The sequence below is a fragment of the Anoplophora glabripennis genome, unplaced genomic scaffold, assembly GCF_000390285.2.
Source record: "Anoplophora glabripennis isolate ALB-LARVAE unplaced genomic scaffold, Agla_2.0 scaffold1961, whole genome shotgun sequence".
In the NCBI taxonomy this organism is placed as follows: Eukaryota; Metazoa; Arthropoda; class Insecta; order Coleoptera; family Cerambycidae; genus Anoplophora; species Anoplophora glabripennis.
This window is the reverse complement of record NW_019418034.1, coordinates 1-23292: the sequence shown is the minus strand read 5'-3', so window position 1 is coordinate 23292 and position 23292 is coordinate 1. Positions and strand designations below refer to the sequence as shown.

The following is a 23292-nucleotide window of genomic DNA, read 5'->3' as shown; positions in this document are numbered from 1 at the left end:
AAATAGAATTTATACTATAATAGAATATATACTATTCTAACATTCGATTTGTACAGATTGCCGACACTGGTAAAAACTCGAAATAGCCCAAATTGGCGACTGGCTATTTTTGCTTTTTTTCAAGTAGCCGAAAGTCATCTGAGATAGCCCAATCTGGCAACCCTGGCTGACGGTGACGGTTCCATTATAATATTTCAGAGACTACTTCGATTTCAAATTGATTGAAAATTCCTTATATCTTTCTTTGTCCTGCAAGCTTTCACTTGTTTTTTGGAACACACATAAGACGCACTACCTTCCAATATCAAAATTACTTGATTATGGTACCTATAACCGGATTTTATTTAAAGAGAGTACCTACCCCCAAAAACCCCAGGGCCCAAATTTTCAAAATTCTGAAATATTCCAATGGGCCATTACCGTAAGACAGCCTGTATATTACCATTTTCTTATGAATAGTATTATCTAAGTTAACTCAGGGAATGAACCTTTTTTCAAATTGTTTGGTGTTCCTTTTTGCTCTTTTCTAAAATTTGGCATAGTTATATAAAAAATTTATTGTTTATGGGGACAACACCAACAGCGCATTTTCTAAAGACAATCGAAACAAACAAAAATTTTATTTTGAAATGGTCTATCTAATCTGTAAAAACCACCGGTTAGTTTTTGTTTTTATTTATTTTGATGGCAGAATCCACACGAACGTTTGTCGCAACGTCGCTGTTACACCCTCTATTTTAGAACAATTACCATAGAGCAATGGCATTACATAATAAAACAATTATTTCTTTTTAGGGAAAATATCCACCAGGTACATCCTTGCAGTATTAGGATCAATAGGCCTTGGCATAATCTATGGCCTCAAAGTGAATCTTCATGTAGCCATAGTCAGTATGGTGAATCATACTATGGTGAAGGCCATGGAAGGTGGAGGCCACGATGTTTTAAATTTGACCAATAGCGCCCCTACGTGCGGAGATACACCGGATGATGCCAAAAATGCCACAGCAGCATTAGCCGAAGTAAGTTCATGCTTTTTACCATTATCAAGTTTTAATCGGAAAACTTCAACATAAAACATTATTTATGGCCTTGGATGATGGTACTGTCTTCCGTATTTCCATTGCTGGGTAAACTTATTTGTAAGCCAATTTAACAAATTTTTACCTTCACACAAAGGAGAAGGGTCATTAAGCGCAGTTTTCGAACCAACTGGAAAAATAAAAGAAGGCATGATTTTTATAGCTTGGTACTAGATAAACAAAATTCCCCTTATACCCCCCAATAACAGGATGAAATCGAAAAGGTTGCTTTATAAGAAAGTTCTATACAGAACTCCATTTTAACGATCATTTAAAACATGTACAGGTAGTAAATTACTGTTGAAAATGCTACTCCAAACATTGACACTGAAACGTTGCTGAAATCGTCTTGATCTAATTGCATGCGAATTTTGTAACGCCCAGATATGTTCATTATGATTATTATTTATGCCATTCCTAGTAAAACATGCTTCATCAGACCCCATAATAAGCGAAATGAATATTCATTTTGTGCATGTTGTTGAAGTAACCAGCCACAAAATTCTAATCGCTGACGAGCATCTTCACATTTTGGCGATCAAACGGAACATTTCTCCGTTCATTATACACCATACAAAATTCGGTGATAAATGAAGATTACTTGCTATACGCCGAACGTTAGTTGAAGAGTTGTTAATGAAAATATTTTATTCATTTTGTATATTAACTTCAGTAGGACAAATGGCCTTTTTTGGAGCGGGGTTATCTTCTCGAAGTCTCGGAATGAAGCACTAAAGACTGTGTGGGCAGGTTGATGTCTATTTGGGTATCTTTATAGGTATTCTCGGGCTGCTTATCTGGTTTTCCCATTGGACTAGCAATCATCATTTTTATTTAGCGTATCAGGCTACTTTGAAATATGAAATTATATTTTTTAAAATGCTTGTAACTTCTAAACAAAAACGAATCGGACCTACGTTCATATAAGAAAAAATGTTTGAAAGTAAAGTAACCTAGCTACCATCTGTCAAAGTTTGTCATAGAGCAATGTAGAGTTTGTATGATATACTTTTGTTCTACACGTTTTATTTTTCAAGATTTCAGTAGGTACCTAAAAACGCCAGAAATTTGACTATTTCACGGCGAGGGATATGGTCACCTTAAAATGATCCATTCTGTCACCTCTGTTCAAGTTTCCCGATTAAAATCTGAACCATCATGTATTCTTTGTTACTTCATTGCATACGGACTGTTTGAATTTGAATTAGCTTACATGTGCAGATAATACACTAATTATTTTAACATAGAAAAGACATAATTAATTTTCAATATATTTATAATCACTTCTAAATCAAACACGAAAGATACTTATACCTACATATTTCAGTGTATAAGTACAAATAAAACAATAATTACTATAAAAACTAGTTAATACCATAGAAACCATTTTGAAAAAACTATATGAATTAGTTAAGGTCAGCTATTACGTTAATTACAAAATAAACCTTTTTGTGGAATTTCATTTATTGATCTTACTCGGAAAAGCAATCTATTTTGCACCAATTAATTCCATAAAATGATGGAAGAAAGAATATTTCTAAAATGTCGCATAATATCGAAAAGTTTTATATCCTAATTATTTACATTTAAGAGAAATAGGTACACATTCCTGTTTCTGTATTGCTTGAGCTCATATTAAATTTGAAATCTGATAGCTTAGAGCACAAAGAATAACTAAGTAAGATGAGCCCTTTCTTCTTTCCATTACAAAGAGGCATAAATACTTTTTTTAGGGAATTATTATACCTACTACGATCCTTTATCGGAATATTCCTTATCGGAATAGTTCTATTTATATTGACAAAAACATAAATACTTCTTATACAAAGATAAAACGCATCCTCAGATTTTGGTAAAGTAAATATATTTTAGATTATCATTCTGAAAAAGGTAGATGTATTTTTTAAAATATATATACTTGGATCGCGATATATAATAATTATTATTATACAGTCTGCTCCTCAATATAACTGCTAAACTCCTAGTTTCTTGGTTAGAATTAACACAAAAATTCAAATACACTAGAGTCAGTTTCGACTTCCTATTCTTCCGACTTCCTACTAACTACCAGTTGAAGTATTAATATCAAATTTCGTACAAGTTTTTGGCTACTGATGAGTGATCGATGACTCATATTTATAATCACTAAAAGTAAGTTCTTCACGATTTTTGAGTAAAAGTGTAAAATATTATATAACAATTCTTAATAACGTATCAAAGAAAATTGGTGATGTTCATCTTCACATACAAATACATGTTAAACACTAAGGATGGCTAGGTATTTAGTGTAGTTCATTAATTAGTTAATACCTAAAACCCAGAGGTCATAAATAGTTATCTCTGGTGTATTAGAAACATTGTTTAAATTTGAAGACATACCGCTTTGTTTGGTGTGTTTTGCTTGATTATGATTACGTGGTAATACAATTTTCAACTTTACTCCAAAACCGTTTAAAATTTCAATTCAAGAGCAATAATGGGTTCAATTATCATATATTCCGTGCTACATGCAGCAGAAACAAATAAATACAATATGTATATTTGTGAATAAGTCATCTTCAAGCTGTTGTATTTTCGCAAGGAATCGAAATTGACCCGTAAGGTTAATTTAGGCCAAGAACATCCTTTAGACATATCGAGTATCGAATATTCCAATACAAAGTGGAATTAAGGAATACCCTGAATAGGTATTGCTTTTTCTGATAAATGTAAGTTGAACCTAGAGTATATAGGTACCTAGGTACCTATTTGAATTTTCGAAAATTATCTATTAAATGTAATTATCTACGTGTTTATTATTTCTAACTATAGGAATTATTGGTGTGAAAGTTGTCGTATCATAAATAATGCCAGCATATATTTACGTTGATATGTTTGCATATTCAATGAATGAATGAAATCAAAATAGCTAACTCATATTGAATTAAAATGATTTAAATAAAGTTGTGTACAATTGTTTATCATTCTGTCCCTAATTTTAGCACTATAAACAATAAAATATTTATAAATAATTGTATTTGCATGTGCGTCCTTATTAATTTAATATTGTTGACCCTAATTCGTCCATTATATTTGCAAATACCTACTTGATGCTATAAATGGTTATTTATGTCAAGATCAAAATGTTTATATCAATTTGTTCGATATTCTTTATCTTTTCAATCCTATGAATTGTTTCATTTTTTATCCTTCCTGTATAATTTAGCATTTTTTTATTGAAAAAAAAATCTATTTAAATTTACCTAGGTTTCGTTTCTCAGAAGAATAAGTAAACATAGAGGACACATTAAGGATTTGTTGACGCAACCGGAACGTTTTTGTTTACAAACTGTAATATTAGCGCGGTTGACATATTTCATAATAGTCATTCCTAATCAAATGTTAAGCGAAAGAGTTTTAGTAATTAAATGGTGATAATCTTAATGTTATTTACCATAGACATTTTACATTTTAATTGAGATGCAATTATTATATTATTGTCATCGTTATTTTGAATTTATATGCTCTAAGAAATCGGCAGAATAAGTTCTTTTTTTACGGGCTGGCAACAATGTTGGTTAGTTGTATATTTACATAGAGCTGCAGAGGTGCATATTTATTTCGTGTTTATAAGCGATATTTTGAGATTCTGTGCGTTGGCCTGTTATTTTACTTTATTATAGACAATTCTAGTGTAAGAGACAATGTTAAAAGTAGAGAAACGTGTTCGTTTTTCAAATCGTATGGAGACGTCAACCTAACCTATCATAGGTAAGTGTTTTAAAATGTTTTCTGACCATTGGTGTAGAATAGCGAAATTCCACTAAAACAAATGTGATATTAATATGTGATGTTTTTGTAGGTTTCCATCGAATGTAGAAAAATTGAAAATATGGTGTGATGCACTAGGACGTGTTTGGAAAAATTTGAGATATTCTGAGATTTCAGAAAACGAAAAAGCTAATGTAGCTCTTGATAGCACAGCTATTTTACATTGTTCAAGTGTCTTACCAAAAGTTGAGATTAATACTACGATGCATGAGTTACACAACAATAATTTGTATTGCACAAAAGCGAGTACATGGAACTTAACATTGTATTGCCAAGATGTAATAGCATATGCTGCCGGTTTTGTAGCTAGACAGTTAAAAAAAATTGTAAACTGCAGTTCCTGCTTGGAGATTATTGAAAGTGATGAGATAATTTCAAAATTGTAAATAAGAAAAACATATGGATGCTTAACTAAAGCTTCTCACTTTGTTATCGAAGTTTGTAAACATGCAGAGAAATATTTTTGGAGTTACTTACATTTCTTTAATGTAAAGGGAAAAAGTTGACTAATTTCACAACCAATTAAACCAATAAGAATATTACTAGAGTAGTATATTTTTTTATCTTTTATAAATATAATAAATAAGCACTATTATATAATATTTCAAGTATAAGTTTAAAAAATTGCAGAAAAATTATATATTTTAGTTAATGTAAATAATTTTAGTAATGTAAATAGGTATTAAATAAAATGTTTGAAATATCTGTAATTTTTAAAGGAAACTACTTTCTAAAAATCAATATTGTGTACTGTCAAACCTAGTCCAATGTGTAGGTATACGTATACTAATAATTTTTTTATTAAATGATTAATACCTATGATTTTCAACTCAGATGTGCCTAATACATAAAATGGTATCATGTACAAATTAATAAATTGAAAATTAATCATAATAATGCAAAATATTTTGTTCATTCAATTGAAATAAATATATCAACTTGTTTAAAGAATAGTACCCAAGTTTTATTTAATTTATATTCGATACCCTCTGTACGTATTTGGGCACGCCACTGAAGTGTATTGTTTACTGCACCTCTAGCAGCTATTTTTGTTTTTCCTACTCACTCTATTATCTATCTGTTGCTATTGTCTACAAATGAATGTTATTTAGTGCTTAGGGCCTCTCTATGTTTACTTATTCCTCTGAGTTTCGTTTTAAGAATACATGAGTATTGAACGAGGAGGTTGTCCTTTTTATCTAGAATGGAAAAGACTGATAAACAAATTATTATAACTAGTTAACTTCCTAAATGCATGATAATTAACTGTTTTTGTAAATACTCGTACCGCTAATTTGATTGATGGAGTGTATGTACGTAAATATTGAAAGCAAAATAAATAATCAAGATCAATAAACTTCTATAAATAAGAGTCAACTTTAGCGTCAACTGAATTAATCTAATTGATATTGGTTCTAAAAAGGGGTATTTTGTAAAAAAAAATAATAAAACAATTATAGTGATTCTAGAAACAGTATATTATTTGAAAAAATATAATACCTAACCTATAGCATAGAGGGCCACACGCTAAACAATGATAAATGGAAAAAAGTTTAAATTTAATGGTACCTATATTCTTTCCGAAGTCAGCTGAACATGTATAAAAACGTCGAGCAATAAAATGTAGCGAGTTTTATAGGCGTCCCTAAAAAAGCTTTCCGCTAAAGGTAAAAAATTATAATAATTTATATATAATGTGTGAAAATTTCTATTATATGTTCATTTGACTAACAACATATTTTAATTATTTATGTTCTCAAACAATTTTATTATATTGATAGTAAATTTCGTTTCGCTCCATTTCATAAATAAATAAATAAATAAATAAATAAATAAATAATATTAGTAAACAAAATGTTCCTCTTATTTCTCCCTTTCGCAATTGGAATATGAATGATTAATAGAAACTGCCTATAATAAATTAAAATTACCTGAATCACACCAAATTCCCCATTGCTGCACTGCACTGCACTGCAAGGCCATTTGTTGACAACCGAATTTATGGCCAGGTGGCCCAGTGCGGCTGTGTTTGTGCTGCATTTGCCCGTGCACTCATTCTTCAGCTGGGCGACTAGACCTGTACATGGCGACCGACGAACCTGGTACATACTGCTAACCTCTTGGTTCTATAATTGAGATCGGAAAGACTATACAAACAAATTTTGTCAAACTTGATTGGTTTTGATATACGAGGATTTATCGAATTTATATACGCATTGTTCCTAGAGTATTCCAAAACAGTTTCCATCAGTCGGACGCCATGCGCATTCAGATATAATGCTTATATAAGGTTCAAAATTCATTATTTAGAATCAAATGCTATTGCGTCGTTTGACAATTGAAATCTGTTTCTAATGCACTAAGAACAAAACTAATGTATTTTTCATTCTTAAAAAATTGTTATTAAAGTTATAATAGCGAAATGAGTTCATACTCATGTAGGAGTTAATACAGTTGTAGGTAATCACATGAAAAATTTGCATTTGGCAATGTAGCATTGTTACATAATATTATGTTTTAATAGACTATTAACTTTGTGAATATAAATTCACTGCAATAATAGATATAGGTAATACTGTAAATTTAGATATTGACGTTATACAAGTATGTAAACATATACGTACAGAATCGCGTAAAGCCATAGAATATATTTTTTAGATATTTCAACATTTCTTTTTATTTTTAATTCATTTTTATTGAAAAAGCCAGAAAAGTCTACACTTACGAATTTGGTAAAAGCAGTAATATAAATGTTCTTTCTACACTTTCAGGTCAGATAATATATTCGTACTTCAAAAAATAACGTTATCTTTTTTATATTTTATATTTTTTCCAAAAATGGACAATAATGAAAATAAGAGGTGTCGCAAATTTCGCGCAACTTTGATAGAAAACAAGTTTTTTAATTACAAATTGTAAATTTTTTATTGATTCATAAAGTATAATGCAGTATTATAGGGTTATGCATGGAATAGCGTAATAGCAAGTGACTTCCACGGCTTTACAGGTACATATGCACTCTTTTGTCGAAATTTTCCATTTTACATAAACGCGGCTGAATTTCGTTGATACAGCTGCCAATTTCCTCCTTCAAGGCGTGTGTGGTTGTAGACTTGTTGATAAAAGCAAACATTTGACTTCAAAAGAACCCCAAAGAAAAAAGTCCAAATTGCATGATCTGATCACCAAAACAGGAAATTACACCACCAGGAAATGACTCGTGCAATAATTGAATTGTTTCTCGGACCGTATGGCATGTGATACCGTTTTGTTAACATCACATGTCGTCTACATCCATTTCTTGCAATTTAGGCACAAAAAGTTGAATTATCATGTCGCTATAGCGAGCTCCATTAACTGTTATTGTTTGATCAGCCGCATTTTCGAGGAAGAATGGTCCGATGATATCTTCAACCCAAAATCCGCACCAAACAGTGACACGTTGTGGATCTATTAGTTTCTCAGCAATCACTCGTGGATTTTGTGAAATGCAAGTTTGTCGATTAACGAAGCCAACAAGATGAAAATGATCCTCATCACTGAAGATGGTTTTGTTCGAAAAATCAGCATCCATTTGTTACTCCTCAATCCATTCAACGAACTCTTTTCTCTCTGCGTAATCAGTAGGATTCAGTTCTTGAGTCAATTGAACTTTGTAAGCATGAAGATGCAAATCTTTCGTGAGAGCTCTAGAGAGCATTATAGAGGGCTCCCGAAATGTCCAATTCTTGACCACGGTGCCGAAGCAACACTCTCACGAACTGCTTCGATATTTTGTGTCCTTCGACTTATTGAAGGACTGGCAGAGTGTTTAAGATCAGTAATCGATCCCTTCTCCCTTAATGTTTCAATTAATCTCTTTCCAGTTGATGCAATTAAATCAAACTGCCAAACTTTCATTATTTTTAAAATATTGCTCAACAATATCGTTTTTTCGTGTAGCACGTCCATTCATATTTTATACTTATACTAAACTAAAATAAAAAAGATAGGCACTTTCGCTTAATTTCGATAAATCCAAATGTTTTCGACAAATTCAGGTTTGCATAAGAGAATGCGTTTCTTATATGTAAGCCTAATTTTCTCGAAAACGGTTCGATATGTCGAAATTAAATTAATCTTTTATCTCTAATATTCTTGAGATGAAATATTGACAATCATTTCCTACGCGGAATCAGGGATTTAACGATTTAACTAATAATAAAACAATGTTCTTCCATTCCAAAAATCTAGAGGTTAGATATCTTTTGCATACTACCTAAATTTTTGTTATTGAAAAACATTATTTGACATCATTTGATAGGATTTTTAGACAAAATTTTACATGCATTTGAATTAGTTTAATAAAATAGGTACCTATTTTGAATTAGCTTAGAAAATAAAGTATGAATTAGAAGACATCTTGAAGGACTTGTAAGAATATCGCAAAAAACTTATCATTATCCTCGAAAGGATACACTCCCTTTTTATACATTCTTCTTCTTTTTTTACGCCAGGTCTACCCTGAAAATATTGGGAGACAATATAAAATCACCTACATATTATCTACTAAAAACTATGTAAGCCTTAGAAAGAAACAATTGACTGTTAAATAAAGAAAATTGTATCAAAATTTCGACGGGTCTTCCTAACGTTCTTGTGCCAAATTTTGAGTCTATAACACTGTATAAAATGTAAACAAAACTAATTTCATATGTAAATTAAATGTCAATATGCAGTTTTATTTAAGATTCCTCAATGAAACAATGCAAATTCCTAATAAAGAATAAACCAGATGCATTCGATGTCGACAAATCTGCATCGCATTGGCATAAAATCTGAATTTGTTGTCAAGTTGATTTATGACCAAAGAATTTTGGTGTGGGTACCAATGAAACTTTTGTTTACGGTTTGGACTGAAATTGCCGAATTGTTATTTAAATCAACATGCAGTGCAGACATGGTCCTAATGGACCTACGAATCACAGCTATTTAAAATCGCAAGTGGTTAAATTGGCCAAGTAATAAACCTGTGTCAGTTTGACCTCCTAAACATATTAATATATGGGCCTACTCCAATAATAGTAAAATTATCTCATCTAATAGGAATATTTTTAAACTCAAAGGCTGCTTGAAGCTTCTTTGTCAGTCTTAATAGACCTACTGATGCTTTCCCACGTATTTCAATGGCCTGAATTCGACAATCACCGCCCGGATAAAAATTCGAACAAATTTATTTAATAAGCGGTAATTGCAGGAATAGATTGTTTACTGATGCATTTATTTCTGGGGCAATGAATGCGGGCCCGCATAGTTTCATTAGATCTTGTCAAATGCTCATTGAAATAAATTAATAAAATTAGCATCTCATTACAGTACATTTTTTTATTCGTATCTATGCAAAATATGCGGCGTCGTAGAAACATGGTTTTTTCATTTACGCAAACAAAAAGTACCCCCTTAGTAATCTATTTAAGGAAGTAGTTTTGATACAATCTACAAAAAAAAATTGTCACTGCTACTCAATACCTACTGACAGAAAGCATGGCAGAAGCTACCTGCTAGCCTGTAGAATGACCGTATAGGAAAGTAATAAATTGAGTTTCTTGTTCTTTAAATTCGATCCAAAATGGCGAACATGGCCAAAAATATTGGCAAAGCTGCAAAAAACTAGTTTTCTACAATAACTAAAAAAAAATAGCTCTGATCGAAAAATTTTAAATGAGAAAGTTGTAGGTTTTAAAAAGATCTATCAACTGATTTTTTGTAAGTATCGATTGGTTTGGTACTTTTATCGAAAACCCCGTTAAAAATCTTCTCTTTTCTCTTCTTCTATAACTCCTTTACATTTACGTTCCCATACTTTCTATTTACTGCAAGCATAGTTCGCGGCAAACCAAAAAAGTACATTCTTGAAAAATTAAAAAATATAATTTTTCGATATATCAATTTTTTTTTAAAAAAAGGCTCTCGAAAATTGGCTAGATCTTCTCAGGAGATGGCCTTACAGTAGACGACGAGAAGTAATTTTTTGATCCTTAAAATTAATAAAACCGTAAAATTTTTTTAATAGCATGGTAATACAACTTGCGAAGAAAATAAGCCGAAAATCATTACTGTAGGGCCATCCGCTGAGAGGATATAGCCAATTTTTGAGAGCGCCTTTTTTTACAAAACAAAAACCGCTATAGGTATCGAAAAATAATTAATTTTTTATTTTTCAAAAATGTACTTTTTATATTAGAGAAAAGAGAAGATTTTTAATGTTTTTTTGATATATCCCGAAAAGTAACAATCAATACTTATAAAAAATCAATCGATAGATCTTTTTCAAACCTACAACTTTCTCATCTAAAATGTTTCGATCAGAGATATACAGGGTGTCCCACCACGAACTCCATCGATGGATATCTGCGAAACCGCTCAAAGGATTTTTTTGAAATTGTGATGGTGTGATACGGACCGTGGGGTCCATCAAGCTAAAATATTTTCAAGATAATCGTACTTGCGGTTATACCGGAAGTGAATACTAACTTTCTTATTTTAAATGGAACTGTATATTACTGCACTGTGGAAAGAACGTCTATTTTTAAGTAGAAAACATATAGCACACTCCATACTTAGGATTGACCGTTTCCGAGATATTTTGATTTTTAAGCAAAAATTGACAGATGCAGACAGCAAAATTTAGATTTCTCAGAAACATTCATTTATTTTTTTGTGCAAATTGGACATTTTGTGGAGGAAGACCTAATTTATCGAATTTGACATGAAAATTTTCCAATTTTTATACAGGGTGCACAAAAAAAAATTATTGAATATGAAGTTCACAAAATGTGGAAAACTCGAAATTTTTAAATGGAAACCCCTAATTTTTTTTAACGTATTCGCATTCTGCACTAAAATTAAGTGTAACTTTGTTAAAGTTTCCCTATGCCTAAACCCAGTGGATTTCTTTTTATTTACGAATAAACAGCATTTCCCTTTTCTTACAATGATGTTTTCATTTGTTTCGCACATTTTAGGTTGGCCGTGACAGATAAGTAACAATCATGACAACTGTCACAGGTTTTTAATTGTCAAATTTATTTTAATAAATGTTCAAAATGCCTCCCTTTTCGATCGAGTTTAAAGAAGAAACTCAATTTAAAACTGAATTTCTTATACAGTCATATTTTTTTCCAGATAGGTAATAATTTCTGCAAATTTAACATTAGACCGTCACATAATTAATGCTTGGACTAAAAAGCATGGTTAGTGTTGCACTAATTTAAGCGAAATGAACTTTTTAACTCCATAGAGTAGTCTTCGACAATAACATTATTTAAAACATTAATTTTTTTTTTCTAAATGTCTTATTACTGTTTTAAGTAATGATTTATTGATTTTGTTCATTTGTTTAGGTATGCTGCCTTATATGTATGACATATGTAGCCAAATTAAGTTACTACGATTGCTAATTTAGTTATTGTTGGATATGCGAAATCGGTTAAATTACCAGAGGAATAGTAACGTTTCTAACGATTAATATTTATGTAACGTATTATAAAAGCGTTGATAGAATGTTAAAAAATCAAGCGATTTTTTCCTACGGATCGTGCCTGTAATTTGATTTTGAGATACAAGGCGTCACAGATAATTTTTTAAATCAAATTTTAGCCAAAGCTGTGGCTAAAAAACAATGATTTACACTTAAATTTAGTATAGTCAACCGGCTTCTATTTTTTAATTTAGATACAGAGCATCCAGAAACAAATAGGTAGTCCCCTAATAGTATAACTTTTTTCTAATTTGAGTCACTGTATCGTTGACTATTATGGAAAGAGGAATCTAAGAATAGCTGAATATACAAGAATTAAGAATTTAAAAAAATGCCAAAGCAATGTTGAATGTGAATCTAGAGCGAATTTTGTTGTAGGATGGCCCCTTCATTTGGTCAAGCACTATTCAAGGCACCTTACTCAGCGCTTATTTCTGGGGTTACATAGTGGCCCAAATTCCTGGAGGAAGAATTGCCGAACTCTTCAGTGCCAAATGGGTTATGTTTTTCTCAGTCGCCATCAACGTTGTTTGCACTCTTTTGACCCCAGTAATGGCTCAACTACATTTTGGGGCACTTATAGCCATGAGGATCGGAGAGGGGATCGGTGGGGGAGTCACCTTCCCTGCTATGCACGTCATGTTGGCTCACTGGGCACCACCGAATGAAAGGAGCGTCATGAGTAGTATTGTATACGCAGGGACTGCACTTGGCACTGTAGTAAGTACTTCATCCCCAATTGTGGCAATAGATGCCTATTTTGTATTTTTTTTCTGTAGATGTTTATATAAGACTATAATAGTTATGTTGCAACAAATTTTTAAAACCGATTCCTTTCTTTAAAATAAACAAAAAAAGGTAATTTCGATCCTTCAAGGATTAGAGGTGAAACACAGTAGTAGTAGAAAAAAAATGCTTTTTTTAATTAATTTTACGAAAGAAATCAGCTCTGAAAGTTTTTCCCAATGTTATTCCCTCTATAAAATAAAAGTTCTCTACATCAAATAACTTTTCTTTTGTCTTTAAGGCACTGTATACTAAAATATTCAAAACAATTAAAATATTTTTTATTTTCAGATATTTATGTTAATGTCTGGAATAATAGCCGGTGCTATCAGTTGGCAAGCAGTGTTCTATATTGAAGGAGGAGTCAGTGCATTGTGGCTACTTCTTTGGATAGTTTTTATTGCCGATACACCACAAACTCAGAGGTTTATCAGTGAAGAGGAGAGAAATTACATTGTGACTTCATTAAATCAAGGAGAAAATGAAACAAAACACGAGGTAAGCCAGTACCCAACTTATCAAGCACTGAAAGTAAAACTAAATTGTCTCCTTTGATTAAACTGCTAGTCTTTGTTACGATTCTGATTTTTTATTTCCAATTCAAAATAAGAGCATAAGTAGTTTAAAATATATTTTTCCTTGCAGGAACAGCACAAAATGCCTTGGAAGTCCGTACTTACGTCACCTGCGTTTTTGGCTATTCTCGTTGCTCACACTTGCTCCAACTGGGGCTGGTACATGGTCTTGATCGAGCTTCCTTTATACATGAAATCCGTTCTAAATTTCAAAATATCAGAAAACGCAGTTCTAACAGCTGTACCGTTCTTATGCATGTGGCTATTCAGCATGATCCTGAGCAAAACATTGGACACTCTGCGTGCAAAGAAGATTATAAATACCACTATGGCCAGAAAGTTAGCTACAGGTTGCGCCAGTGTAGTACCAATGGTATGCTTTATTATTCTGTGTTACATTGGATGTCAAAGGACTTTGGCTGTTGTACTAATGACATTGGCAGTTATGTGCATAGGAGGGATGTTCTGTGGATTCTTGTCCAATCATATTGATATAGCACCCAACTTTGCTGGAACTCTTATGGCACTGACCAATACCGTTGCAACAATTCCTGGCATTATCGTGCCAGTTTTTGTGGGTAAACTGACTTCAGCAGATGTAAGTTGTTTTCTTATGTATATTATGTCAATATTTTAAAGTTTCTACATATACAGGGTGAATGGGCTCTTACTATGTAAATAGTAAAATCTGTTTACAATTAATTGTTTTCAATATAATTATAGTAAACGTAAAGTTTATCAAAGCATTCCATTTATATTTCATAACAGATGCAGAAATAAAACATTGATTTCCTTTTCCAGTGCATTTGACAATTCATTTTTAATTATTTTAATTTCTATAAAAGAACCCCACACAAAATCAATGGGAAAATGGATCCCAGTCGATTTTGCTGTAATTGCAGTATGTTATAGTTTTTGACTTTCTGATCAAAAATTGTCATAATCCTATGAATAGTTTCAGAGCTAAAGAGGGGGGGGGGAAGTATGTGATTTTGGCTGTAGGTCTGAATAAGCTTCACGAAGTTTCAAGTTGATGGATTCAAAAAATGAGGCATGTACCTAATGAATTTTAACCAGTAGGTACAAAATTTTGCTTTGCTTTTGGGATCGCTGAACCTGAATTTGGGGATAGCTTAGCTATCTAAGGTCACCTATAAATCAAGTCAAGGTCATTTCATTTGACTTGATCTCAATTCAAGCCCTGCAGGTGACTTTATAGGGCTAAGCTATCCCTGAATTCAGGTTCAGCAACCTCAAAAGCATACATACTTACAGGTTAACATTCGTGAAAGGCCTTTTCTTTACTTTGACCTTGAAATGATCTTGACTTGACCTAAATGTGACCTTATAGGGCTAAGCTATCAGCGAATTCAGTCCCCCTCCCCCAAAAAAAAACATATACGCACTGGTTGAAATTCAATATAAGCCTTCTTTAGTTTGATCTTGAAATGACCTTGAATTGACTTGAAGGTGACCTTTAGGGTTACGCTATCTCCAGATTAAGATTCTGCAAGCCCATAAACCTATAAACTCACTGGTTCTTGACTGCAAAATCTACAATAAAAAATTACTATTTAAATGGCTCCATCTAGAAACTGTTTGTGTTTTATAAAATGTTGATATCTTCCATAGTTTTTGAGTGAACAAATTAAATTTCAATATTTGAAAAATTTTTTTAGTAGGGCTTCTGTTATTCTGATTAATATCCCCAGTTATCATTATTACTGGATTCTTGTTTGTAAATTAAATTAGTTTTTCTCATTATGCTAAAAATTACAGTTTTTAAAATTGTTTGTAATATAAAAAGCGACCGTTTATATCACTTTTAATTTTATTGCAAGTTGTCCAGGTAACACTATAAAAATTTTTAGTAGAGACTCGGAATTAAAAATCTTATATGAAACGTTTCCAACAACTTCAGGGACATCCTGTATATAAAGATTTGATCTGAATCTGATGATTTGATTCTGACCTGTACTTAACTTTATTAAATCAAAATATAGTAATGGTTACTAATAATAATAGAACTATTTTATTCTACTATAAATATTTACTGTTATTAAGCATTTTTTGTTATTCTAGCATTCAATTGGAGCATGGAGAATAATTTTCTGGACGACAGTAGTACTTTATATAATAGAAATCATAGTATACATGCTGTTTGGTTCTGGGGAAGAGCAAAAGTGGAACAAAATTGAAGGAGAACCGGGAGAGGCACAACCCCTTAAATCACCGAAAGAAGAGAACAATAAAGAAAATAAGTCAGAAGTAGTAAATGCTGCTTAAAATTATCGAATAGTTTCGGAGGAGTATTTATATTTAATTTGGAGTTTTTAGCTGATTTTTGGTGCGAAATGTTGAAGACTTTAATTTATGCTTTCTAACTGTTATTTTTAGTAACTAATATCTTTAATTTATTTATTATCAGTTTGAACATAGTTTAAGGATTTAATTACTAAGGGATATTAGAAAATAATCAGTTTTGATCTATGTGGGCTTAAAAATATTGTCGTCATTAGTCAAGGAAGTAGAAGCTCTTAACTTGTTATGACAGTCAGTAAAGCACGTCTGCTAATCAGAATTATGTATCTGAAGCTCTGCTTGCATTTTTAAACTAAACGTTTCAGCTGGTTCCTTCCGGAAACGCTCAAATTGGTAGCGAGAATATCCTTTACATTTTTTGTGGTAATGAAAAAAATTAGTCACATACAATTACCTGAGCTAATACGTGTAGGTTTATTTCTCCACTAATGTTATGTCAAAATTAATTCTAAACGAGTTGTTAAACTACCATTAAAAAATAAACTCAATCAGTTTCACCCGATATCACTGCTGGCAAATTGAAACAATATTAGAGCCAGAATAATAAAAATAAGAATTGGAAATATAAGACTGGGATTTTTAATTAGTGAAATACTTCAAATTATCGAAGGAGAATTTTTTATTTAGAGTTAGGTTTATTAATTTGTAAGGCGCAATTAAAACATTGAACTAGAAAATAAATATTTTGGTTTGTTAGGTTATTTAGTAGGTAATACATACAATTGCTTAGGAGTACTGTAAAAAACGAAAAGATACTTATTATACAAAGTCCCAGAAAAGAGTGCCAGAATTTAAACTACACATATTTGTCGAAAGTAACAACTTTTGTCTGAGATAATAAATCTATTGGAAATTTAAATTTTTGTTATTACTACTGCAGCATAAGTTAAAACGCTTTGTTAAGTATAATAATAAGCATAACAAAGCACAAAAACTTTTAAAATAGTGAATTATTCTATAAGACATCTGGATGCCTGACTTGGAGTTACATTAATATTCATTTGATCCATAGGCAGCTTCATTAGTGTTTTTTTAATGGATGCAAAATACCAGACAAAAAATAAGAAGAATGCATTATACAAAGTCGTTGCTTTTGATGAGTAAAGTAAGTGATTAAAATGTTGATAGGTACTTTATTTTTTGGGGGCATACAATTTTATCTACTGGTTTTGATGACATATCTGTAATCTATGCTGTACAAGGACTTGATCTCTGTACATGGTGTAATTAAAATATTTGGTCAAATCGTGAATTCTACTTCGCAAATTAGTAAAAAAAATCTTATAAACGTGTGCCTGGAAACACTTTGGTTTCGATCCATAGCCATAGAAATAACACTTTATTTAATTCGTAGATGTGATAACATGAACTTTAACACCCTGTACTTTGAAAACGAAACGTTTTGGGACACTGGTATACAGAAAATTTTTTTGTTGGTTTATCATGTAGAGTCTGCCATTATAAAGCTTGCTCAAACATTTATTTATTAACTGAATATCTCTTTTTCTCATGAAAATATGTTGCCAACTAATTTTTTCACCAAAATTGGGATACTTTACTATAATTTTGAATTATAGAGTGAATAGGAATCGACAAAAAAAATAATTAGAATTTGGTAATAAATAAAAAAATATATAGTCCTTAAACAGAATTCTCTGTACATAAACTGAATATAAATCATATTATACACTGTTAAATTTTCTGCCACATATTAAAAAAATAAAATGTATTGAAATTAACATTGCAATATGTACAAATTTTCCATATTAGCACAGATGCATATAATTTAAACTTCAAAAATAATTTCTGTATTATCAGATATTTATCTTTGATCTCTTCATTTTAAATAGCTATCCTGCAAGTGAATTACATAATGAAATTAAAATATTAGCATGATATCAAATTACAATAAAAATATTAAAAAATAATAGTCTGTAACATGAGCATTTATAATAATTCAGTGTTAATGCATTTTTAAATACTGTTATTCATCAAGTAGATTAAAGTTAGTAGCTTTATTGGCTATAACAAATTATGTTTTGGCTATATTTTGTATAACAAAATAAAAAACTAAAAATAGGCTTATGACAATAGTTAGTTTATTTTTATATGAGAAGTTTCAAGTATTAAGATAAAAAATGCAACAAAATTACATGAATATATGCCTACAGAAGTATTTTATATTATTTTATACAGGGTGATTCAGTCATAATGTCATTAATTTTAAGATAGGAAAAAATACACAATTAAAAAAATTTTAAATGCGTATTTTAGCGAAAAAACATAAATTTTCAAATCCTTATTTGAACTCCTTTTCAGGCCACTCCTGACCGCTGACCCACAAAGGTTTATCAAGAGTGAATCTTGACCTGCCGTAATATTCGGTTATTAATATAGCTTTTGCGTTTTTAATCCATAGTGAACGACAACGAATAAATAGTTTTCACTATGCTTTATAAATGAGTATAAGTTTTTAGTATTATGTTCAACTAATTATTCAGTTTGTAGTATATATCGCTTATTGTGTGGTGATACCTACCTATTGAAAATGACAGTACGGCAAAAAAATACTCACTCATCCTGCCATAGCACTTTGTTAATAAAGTTGGGATCCGCTGCACTTCGATTTTGAGACCAAGTGCCAAATTTAAGATGACGATAAATCAGCTGTTTCGCTAGTCTGCCAGAGTTGTTCCCTGTTACGAAATAGGGCGCCGAATTAACAGGAGTTAGGCCTTCCGAACATATGATTAAAACTAATGACATTTTGACTGAATCACCTTATACATATATACAAATAATTTTTGCCGATACAAGGCAGTCCCGATTTTTTGACACCCACTTGTATAACTTTTTGTATGAACTGATACAAGAACGAACTGTGATAACCAGTCAAATGAAGCTATGTAAATTCTAAGAAAGGTATTTGGTTTAGTACTAACATGTAGATGTATTTAGTACATTTTACATATACAGATACAAATCTTTAATGACATATTGACTTTAACAATTACTCAGTTACTGATAAAACTCCACTGACTTTGCTTCCATATTTCCAATTTTTTTCGACATTTCCCTAATCCCGTGTGTATTGAATCGGGACTATTTGTATTTAAAATATTGTCACGGGTCAAGAAATGAGATCTGCCTTGTAAAGAATAATATTTTCACACACCTTTGTACATAATGTCTTATTCAACTATAACAAGAGTTAACTGGCCACTTGCGCCATCTTTATTTAAATTTTAAAGTAAGCATAAGTTACAATGCAATTTTCATAAAATCTAGTACAAAGATAAAAAATGTTCGTCGACCCAAAGTATTTGTAGGAACTTTTAATCTTAAAATTTAAATAACACAAGTGTAATTGGCCATGTATCATCTGCTTATAAAGTCTGCTATTATTTATATGTATGTTAGGTAAGAAGATAAATAAATACTAATATATAATTATTTATCTATTTTGTGTAATATTTATGTGTGTCTACCTCTGCTATTAAATATTCAATTACAGTGCAACCTCTTTAATCCGAACACACGTTAATCCGATCACACGCTAATCCGAACGGTCAAATCTGAACGATGACAAGAAAAGACTAGACCGCTTCGCGCGTAGTCGGCAGTCAGTTTGTTTGCCGATAGCGAACCTGTTGCGAGTCGTGTTTTGTGTAACAATTTTTGAGTTTTTTTGGAAGTAAGAAAAATTAAAAATGTGAAAAGCGTAAAATAATACATATACGTATATGTAACTACATGTTTATGTTTTACCTTATATAAGTTTTATGTATCTTATATTATTTTTATTTATATTGTTATAATAAAATGTGTATGTACTTACATAATATACATATGTACAAATCTTTATAGTATGTTCGATAATCCGAACGATTCGATAATACGAACAATGCCTGACAATGTGGTGTTCGGATTAAAGAGGTTGCACTGTATTGTGTTTGTAATATTTATAGTGTAATATGCAATTATTGAGAATTATTTTATATATATATATAATAAAAGTATATTTATCATAAATTGTGCTTCAATAATATTCAACCAGAGAATTCCTTAATTATAAATTTGAATTTGGGAGTATCATTGTCAATTTTGATAATCTTATCATAAATAAATCATCGACAATTTCTGTCTCAATTCACTTACTGTTGTTTCTGATATTTACAATTTTCACTTTTTTTGCAAGAATTCTTGATTAATTTTTTAATATAAGTTTTTGACATTTGTTAAATATGCTGCAGTTATACTATTCACCTCAAATTTCCGTTTGGTTGTACAATTTAAAATTATTTTTAATTTTATATAAATTTTATAATTTAGGTATATTGAAAATGTATTGTTTGTTTTATACACAGAAATAAAAATAGTTGCACGGCAAACGCCTTCGAAAAAAACATTGCCTTCGTTGAGCGTGACTATCAACCTCGTACATAATATAACCATAGCCTAAAGAAATATCTATTTCTATATCACATATTGCATAAGCAAATGCATTTGCACTTGCATAAGCAAGTGACGTGAATTGAAATCAGTTTGTATTCCGCTTTACTTTGTAGCGTTCTTTCTGGCGGTTGTCATGGCAATGAGGCGGCCAACACGTAAGTAAACTACGGTGTGGGAGAATGAGCGACGCGGAAGTTGCAGCAGCATCGCCACCACCCATCGCCTGCCTTTAAACAGCTTATACGATACGTTGCCCAGTACACAATTATAAAGGTCCTTTGTTAATATTTGTTTTGTATCAATAATTGTAGAAATGTTTCCTATGTATGATCCAGTATATATTTTATGGAAACGCCTTTTCAGATGAAAAATTGAGGTCAAAAAGAATGTTTCTATTTTTTATAAAATCTAAATGAAAATCCTTCTTGTGAACGTCAGTTCTTGGGAAATATTGCAAATGCAACTAAAAAATTCGATTCTTTTAAAGCCGTTTGACCTTGAAAATTTTTGTCTGCGCTGTTTTTTTCTTTTTGGTCAATCATTGAATATGGTTCACCTATTCTCAATGTCACGAGCCACCACTGATTAAAACTCAGTGTTTTTAATAGTATGAAACAATTCAAGTGTAACCACATAGTGTATTATCTTTAAAAAGACCTACCTTACTGGTAGACTCAATAACCAAGAAAATTTGACAATTTTGCAGTTGCTTTTTAATAGTATTTAAATTGTAAAAAATTGCCATTATTTATTTTTAATGCATTCAATTTATTTTGTCTGGAATCAGTTTATTTGGACTATATTTTTATACCAAATTAAACTGTCTTGCGCATGACCTTAGTGGATCTAAGGAAATGGAAGTCAGAGTATTTCTATATTGAGAGTACTGCATTTTAGATAAAAAAAAGCACTAATAAATTAATAAACTGCAACAGCTGCTATAATTTTACTATATGCCATGTTTCATATTTTTACAATATGAGAAATTGGTAAAATTAATGTTTTGACAACAAATGATCGACCACTGCTGCTATTTTTTCTCGATCGTAATGGAACAACATTGCAGCAGCACAATATCAATACAGGGACTACAGGAATGTTAAATGGTAGTCTCCAAATTAAGTCATTACGTAATTTGAAGACTATATCATCATATAGGTGCAATGAAAAAAGCCTAATAAAAAATATTTTGTTAACTTTATTTACTATGGTCTATTATGCAAAATAAAGTACAATAATCAGTTGTACTTACATTACTATACTCGATGTTATTTTAACTTTCTTTTCAAATTTTCAATTTTTCTCTTATTTCTGTTAGGATTACCTTTCAGCCTCTTTACAATTAATGACTTATAATTTGTTTTAATAGATTTATTGTCAGTTTCGATTCTAGATGGTTCAGAGAAAGGTAAAAATCCTGTTGAATCTACTTCCATTTTGTGAATATTTACATATTCTGACTTATCAGGGATAAAAACCCTCTTGTCCTTAGATTTTCTTATTAAATATATTGTTGATCCATCAATTAATTCGTCAGAATTTGTCAATAAACTACTATCTTTATCTTCAACTTGTTGAGTACTCGGTTGAGAAGTTTCCATATTGCTAACATTTTTAATTGATCGATTGTAATTAATATGGTCCAATGGTTCTGGAAGTTTTTCAAAAATTTGTATTACACTTTCTTTTATTAAATTAAGTTTTGATTCAGGATTAATATTCTTGCTTATGCCGATGATTACACTACTTATACCACATACTTTGAAAAGTAAGTGTCGTAAGTCATCGAAGATAATAATTGGCACTCTGTACAAAATAGCTGTATCTAATACATGCCTTACCATAAATTTTGGTTGAACATCGCTAGTTACCAAAATAACGCTTACTAAATTATTTTCTAAAAGTTTTGTTACATCATTTATACCAAACGTCAATCCTTCTCTGAAAAAAATGAAGTTAATATACTTATACAAATAACAGAAAACTAATTTTTTGCATATACCTTTCCAATTTATTAATTTGTAGTTTGTCGGAGTTGCCATACTCATTTCTAAATTTCTTCCTATCAGGTTTGGGAATATTCTTTAATAGTTTCCAAGGTATATTGACTTTAGTAGAGTTTATTTGTGGCAGATTTTTTTGAAGAACAATTTTCAACATTTCATGATCTTCCGGTGATATTAAAGGCCTAGATTATTTTTATTCAACAGCGTATACAGTTAAATAAATAATTTGAACATACCTACCAATATGAATTTTTGTAAGGGGCACCTATGACATTTTTTATAGTTTGTTTGGTTTTACTTTTCTTTGCTGAAAGAGTGGATTTTTTTTGTGATATGCTAATAGTTGGAGTTTCCATTTCACTTTTAGGCAATCAATGATTAAAAAAAATAACCTATGTATTTTGTATTAAAAATATAACTATAGTAAATATAAAGAAAACAACTATTTTACTACCACACAATTTTATAAAAACAAAAACTTCCTACACCTTTTACCAGAGAATAGTGTTCTTTGCTTTTACCTTAGAAGAAGCAGAATATATTTATTTTAAACCATTGATCTCTTAATAAATGGTGTGAGTGATTCGCGCGCCATTATTCTATGGCTAGAAATTGGCATCAATGATTTGGGATCGAGGGGGATTATCCCTCTTTAACCTGCCTCATCTCGTGTAGGCCTGGACAGCCTTCGTAGGTGGGCCCCATCCGTCGTCTACCCCGACCGCAAATGCGGCCGG

General features: G+C 31.0%; 2 protein-coding genes across 3 annotated transcripts; one reads left to right on the top strand and one right to left on the bottom strand.

The window, feature by feature from the left end:
• Positions 1 to 795: 795 nt before the first annotated feature.
• LOC108916636 (sialin) lies at positions 796 to 18302 on the top strand (the record flags this gene model as incomplete). The annotated part of the gene is given in 5 exon segments (XM_018722932.1): positions 796 to 1022; positions 12790 to 13131; positions 13489 to 13695; positions 13843 to 14370; positions 15855 to 18302. Coding segments are annotated over 5 exon segments (1508 nt in total), but the record flags the coding sequence as incomplete, so codon positions are not given.
• A 3425-nt stretch (positions 18303 to 21727) lies between these two features.
• On the bottom strand, positions 21728 to 22998 carry LOC108916634. 2 transcript variants are annotated; one of them, XM_018722930.1, is made up of 3 exons: positions 22796 to 22998; positions 22552 to 22737; positions 21728 to 22490 (listed from the first exon to the last, which is right to left on the bottom strand). In XM_018722930.1, the coding sequence occupies exons 1-3, from the start codon at positions 22909 to 22911 to the stop codon at positions 21818 to 21820; spliced, it is 975 nt and encodes a 324-aa protein (XP_018578446.1). In that variant the 5' UTR covers positions 22912 to 22998; the 3' UTR covers positions 21728 to 21817. The 2 variants fall into 2 exon arrangements, with proteins under 2 accessions (XP_018578446.1, XP_018578447.1); XM_018722931.1 differs by having other exon boundaries at positions 22792 to 22834.
• Positions 22999 to 23292: the final 294 nt, after the last annotated feature.

Bases quoted from the DNA above. Each gene is read 5' to 3' on its own strand.
- LOC108916634 (XM_018722930.1), bottom strand. From the start codon at position 22,911: ATGGAAACTCCAACTATTAGCATATCACAAAAAAAATCCACTCTTTCA. The intron at 22,738-22,795 runs GTAGGTATGTTC...AAAATAATCTAG, and splicing joins CCTTACAAAAATTCATATTG to GCCTTTAATATCACCGGAAG. The intron at 22,491-22,551 runs GTATATGCAAAA...CATTTTTTTCAG, and splicing joins CAAATTAATAAATTGGAAAG to AGAAGGATTGACGTTTGGTA.